Source organism: Colobus angolensis, unplaced genomic scaffold, assembly GCF_000951035.1.
Source record: "Colobus angolensis palliatus isolate OR3802 unplaced genomic scaffold, Cang.pa_1.0 Scaffold183, whole genome shotgun sequence".
NCBI classification, from domain to species: domain Eukaryota; kingdom Metazoa; phylum Chordata; class Mammalia; order Primates; family Cercopithecidae; genus Colobus; species Colobus angolensis.
The window spans coordinates 51,130-56,676 of NW_012114966.1; the positions used below are offsets into that span (position 1 = coordinate 51,130).

The 5,547-nt window shown below is 38.5% G+C and overlaps 1 protein-coding gene across 1 annotated transcript in view; it reads left to right on the forward strand.

Moving 5' to 3' along the window:
• The window catches only part of LOC105510137 (ankyrin repeat and KH domain-containing protein 1), a 75,183-nt gene that overhangs the window by 44,209 nt on the left and 25,427 nt on the right, over window positions 1-5,547 (forward strand). Inside the window, exon 13 of the mRNA XM_011939769.1 lies at window positions 4,063-4,237. Coding sequence (XP_011795159.1) covers window positions 4,063-4,237 — 175 coding nt within the window. The remainder of the gene's footprint in view (window positions 1-4,062; window positions 4,238-5,547) is intronic.

The following is a 5,547-nucleotide window of genomic DNA, read 5'->3' on the forward strand; positions in this document are numbered from 1 at the left end:
GGCAGAGGTTGCAGTGACCTGTGATTGTGCCACTGCACTCTAGCCTGGGTGACAGAGTGAGACCCCATCTCAGACAAAAAGAAAATCTGCTAGAATAAACTTGTCACCTGTATGACCAATATTCTTAACAATGTATGATTCAAAGGAAATAGGTAATAGATTCTTGAACCACAATCAATTTTTTGATTCTGACCCGTCATTCAAAATAATATATTTTGAGCCCAAATATAAGGGAAGGACTAGATTTTGAGCAAGATCCCAATTTATGAGTGGGTGCGGTAGCTCATACCTGTAATCCCAGCATTTTGGGAGGCCTAGGCGAGAGGATGGCTTGAGCTCAGGAGTTCGAGACCAGGCTGGGCAACATAGTGAGACCTTGCCTCTACTAAAAGTTTAAAAAATTCACCTGGCTTGGTGGTACACACCTATAGTCCCAGCCACTCGGGCGGCTGAGGCGAGAGGATCACTTGGGCCTGGGAGGTTGAGGCTGCAATGAGCTATGATTGTGCCACTGTACTCCAGCCTGGGTGACAGAGCAAGACCCTGTCTCAAAAAAAAAAAAGAATCCTGTCTGGGCATAGTAGCTCATGCCTGTAATCCCGGCACTTTGGGAGGCCGAGGCAGGCGGATCACCTGAGGTTAGGAGTTTGAGACAAGCCTGGCCAACATGGAGAAACCCCATCTCTGCTAAAAATACAAACATTAGCCGGGCGTGGTGGCACATGCCTGTAGTCCTAGCTACTTAGGAGCCTGAGGCAGGAGAATTGTTTGAACCCGGTAGGCAGAGGTTGCAGTGAGCCGAGATCACTCTATAGTCTAGCCTGGGTGACAGAGCTAGATTCTGTCTCAAAAAGAAAAAAAAATCCCATTTTACCAAATGACATCATTACTGCCTAAGTGGTTTTAACATTGGTGTGTGAAGAAATTTGGTAAAGCATTAGAAATCATTTGTTTATCATAAGATCTGGGTTGCAAGTGGTTTATTAGATTCCTGATTAAAGACTATCTAGTGTCCTAGGATGTGTGCTATAATGGAAAAATTAAAACAAACAAACTAAAACATTGCCTTTCTGAGGCTCAGTCTGCTTACCTGGAAAATGAGAGTGTTGATACTGAGTTCGGAAATTATATTAAAAGAAAAAACATCATGATTAAGTAGAGTTATTCTAGGAATGCAAGAGTAGCTTAACATGAAAATATTTTGTTGATAATTAAAGGAAGAAACAAAGTATGATTATTGAGAGATGCTAAAATTTTGATAGCAAATCTTGGTTTAAAAAAACTTAGTAAGCTAAAGAGAGAAGAAAAGTTTGCTTACAATCATTAGGAGAAAAAAGATAATAAAAAATGATCATGTGAATAGGCAATTCACAGAAAAAGAAATACAGGCTGGGCATGTGCGGTGGCTCACGCCTGTAATCCCAGCACTTTGGGAGGCTGAGGCAGGAGGATCACTTGAGACTAGCAGTTTAAGACCAGCCTGGGCAACAAAGTAGGACCCTGTCTCTACTTAAAAAAAAATTAAAATAAATTCTATAAAGTAGGAAAGAATCATTTTTGTAATAGCTTCTTGTCAGGATTTTTACAGTGAAATTTATCAGTCATTTGTAAAGATCATGATAGCTGCATTTTAGGCACATAAATAGATGCCACATAAATTTTTTTTTAAAATAGCATTAGTGGAATTCACTCCACAAACCGTACAATTTACCCATGTAAAGTTACATAATTCGCAGCTGGGCACAATGGCTCACGCCTGTAATCCTAGCACTTTGGGAGGCTAAGGTGGGCAAATCACCTGAGCTCAGGAGTTTGAGACCAGCCTGGCTAACATGGTGAAACCCCATCTCTACTAAAAATACAGAAATTAGTCAGGCATGGTGGCACATGCCTGTAATCCCAGCTGCCTGGGAGGCTGAGGCAGAATTGCAGGAACCCGACAGGCGGAGGCTGCAGTAAGCCAACATTGTGCCACTGCACTCCTGCCTGGGTGACAGAGCAAGACTGTGTCTCAAAATAAAATAAATAAAGTTATGTAATTCAGTGTTGTTTAGTATATTCACAGAATTGTACATTTATCATCAGTCAATTTTGGAACATTATGACTATCATATAAAGAAACCCTGCACTCTATAGCTATCATATTCCCATTCCCCCGCTGCAATCCGTGTGTCCTAGGTAACTGCTAATCTACTTTCTGTCTCTATAGATTTGTCAATTCTGGACTTTTCATATAAATGGAATCATACCATATTTGGTCTTTTGTGACTGGCTTTTTCACTTAGTGAAATGTTTTCAAAATTCTTCCATGTTATAGATGAAATCAGTACTTTATTTCTTTTTATTGCCAAATACAAAACAGTTCTATCCTTAGATAGACCACATTTTGTTTATCTGCTTATCAGTTAATGGACATTGGGTTGCTTCCACTTTTTGGCAATTATAAATAATGCTCAATAATTGTAAGCAACCTTTTCTTGTCTCTTTAGCTTACTAAGTTTTTTTAAACTAAAATTTGCTATCAAAATTTTAGCATCTTTCAATAATCATACTTTTTCTCTTCCTTTATTTATCAACAAAATATTAAGCTATCTCTTGCATTCCTAGAATAACTCTACTTGATCATGATACTTTTTCTTTTAATAATGCAATTATAAATAAGTATACAGGTTTTTGTGTGAAAATGTTTTTATTTCTCTGGAGCATATACCTATGGATAGAATTACTGAATCATACGCTAGTTCTGTGTTTATTTGAAGGAGTGCCAGATTATTTTCCAAAGTGGCTGTACCATTTTACATTCCTACCTGCAGTGTATGAAGGTTTCAATTTCTCCACATCCTCACCAATATTATTATCTGTCTTTTGATTGTAGCCATCCTAGTGGATGTGAAGTGGGTATCTTGTGACTTGGATTTGGTTTTCCCTGATGGCTAATGATGTTGAACATCTAACTTTCTCTGTGCTTATTGGTCATTTGTATGTTTTCTTTGGAGAAATGTCTATTCAGATTCTTTTTCTATTTTTAAAAAATAGTTTTATTGAGGTATATTTGACAAATAAAAATTTGTGTATATTTAAAATGTATAATTTGTTTTTTTTTAATTAATTTTTTTTTCTTTTTTTTTAGAGACAGGGTCTTACTCTGTTGCCAAGGCTGAGTGCAGTGGCATGATTATAGCTCACTAGAGCCTCAAACTCCTGGGCACATGCAATCCTCCCAAGTAGCTGGAACTACAGGCATAGGTCACCATGCCTGGCTAATTTTCTTTTTTTTTTTTTTACAGAGATGGGATCTTGCTATATTGCCCAGGCTGGTCTCAAACTCCTGGGCTCAAGCAGTCTTTCCTCCTCAGTCTCCCAAAGTGCTTATATTACAGGCATGAGCCACCATGCCCAGCCTGCATATAACTTGATGTTTTCATAATCTGTTTTTTAAATGGACTGTCTTCATTCATGAGTTGTAAGTTTTTTTTTATATATTATAGATACAAGTCCCTTACCAGTTGTATGATTTGCAAAAATATTTGTCCCATTTTATAGGTTGACTTTTTACTTTTTTGTTTTTTTGAGACAGTCTCACTCTGTCGCCCAGGTTAGAGTGCGGTGGTGGCATGATCTTGGCTCATTGCAACCTCTGCCTCCCAGGTTCAAGTGATTGTCCTGCCTCAGCCTCTCGAGTAGCTGAGACTACAAGTCTGTGCCACCACACCCAGCTAATTTTTGTATTTTTAGTAGAGATGGGGTTTCACCATGTTGGCTACATTAGTCTCGAACTCCTGACCTCAGGTGATCCACCGACCTTGGCCTCTCAAAGTGCTGGGATTACAGGTGTGAGCCACCACGCCCAGCTGATTTTTTACTTTCTTGATGATTCCTCTGAAGTACAAAAGTTTTCAATTTTGATGGCGTCCAGTTTATTTTTTCTTGATGGCATTTATAAATGTGTTTTGAGAATAACATCCATGAAGATCCCTGTGTATCATAAACAAAAATATCATTTCATTCTTTATTTTACATTACTGCCTTATTGGTAAAATTATATACCTGCTTTATTTGCAGTCAAGAGAAGAGAGCAGAAAGCAGGCTCTTGCCGCTAAAAGAGAAAAAAGAAAAGAAAAGAGAAAAAAGAAAAAAGAGGAACAGAAAAGGAAACAGGAGGAAGATGAAGAAAACAAACCTAAGGAGAATTCAGAACTACCAGAGGATGAAGATGAAGAGGAGAATGATGAAGATGGTGAGAAACAAACCATCTGAATTAATGAGAAAATTCTCCTTTGTTTATCAACTTCATTTTGAGTGCTCTTTGCTCTAGTTAACTCTAGTTAAACATTTGATTACTTTATTAATCTGAAATGGACAATGACTTTTATAGTAAGTATTTCTAAGTGTTTTGCATTGCAAAGTAATACAGAGAAACAAGGGGAAAGCAAGCACATAATTTGAAGAAATTCAGTTGTAATTTAATTCCCCTTGTAAAACATTGCATATATACTAAAAGCAATACAGTAAGAGGTTTGCAACCTTTTTTTGAGATTCTTCTGTAACTCTTCCTCTCCTGATTAGAAGTACAGTTTCTCAGTTTATTTTTAGCTGAGATTCAGGCTCAAGGATATAGAGGCCTGAAATGTCAATAGAGATGGGTTTAGTACTCTCAAAGAGTTATTTATTATACTGTCTGGCAGTGCTTGTAGTAGGCAAATAATTTTGTTCTACTTGAATTCTAATTCTAAAATACAATTTGAAAAGTGTCCTAAATTCAAACTATATTGTGGTTTGGGTTCATGAGACTAGAATTAAGAATATTAAGAATATTGGGCCGGGTGTGGTGGCTCATGCCTGTAATCCCAGCACTTTGGGAGGCCAAGAGCGGATCACAAGGTCAGGAGTTTGAGATCACCCTGACCAATATTGTGAAACCCTGTCTCTACTAAAAAAAAAAAAAATACAAAATTAGCCTGGGATTGCAGGCGTGGTGGCACATGCCCGTAATCCCAGCTACTCAGGAGGCTAAAGCAGGAGAACTGCTTGAACCCAGGAGGCGGAGGTGGTAAGCTGAGTTCACACCATTGTACTCCAGCCTGGGTGACAGGAGCAAAAAAAAAAAAAAAATTAAGAATATTGCTAATATGTGTGTCCTATACCACCTTAGACAAGAAAATATATTGTATATTTGTTCTAACAACAAATAATAGTAAATTATTTATTAGGCTAACAACAGTAAAGATTTTTTTTGTGTGTTTTTTTTTGAGATGAGGTCTCCCTCTGCCACCCAGACTGGAGTACACTGGTGCAATCTCGGCTCACTGCAACCTCTGCTCCCCAGGTTCAGGTGATCCTCCCACCTCAGCCTCCCAGGTAGGGAGGACCACAGGTGTGCACCACCACCCCCAGCTAATTTTTAGAGACAAGATTTCGTCATGTTGCCCAGGCTGGTCTTGAACTCCTGAGCTCAAGTAATCAATCCACCCCTTGGCCTCCCAAAGTACTGGAATTACAGGCATGAGCCACTGCGCCTGGCCATAGTAAAAGATTGCTTTATTTTGC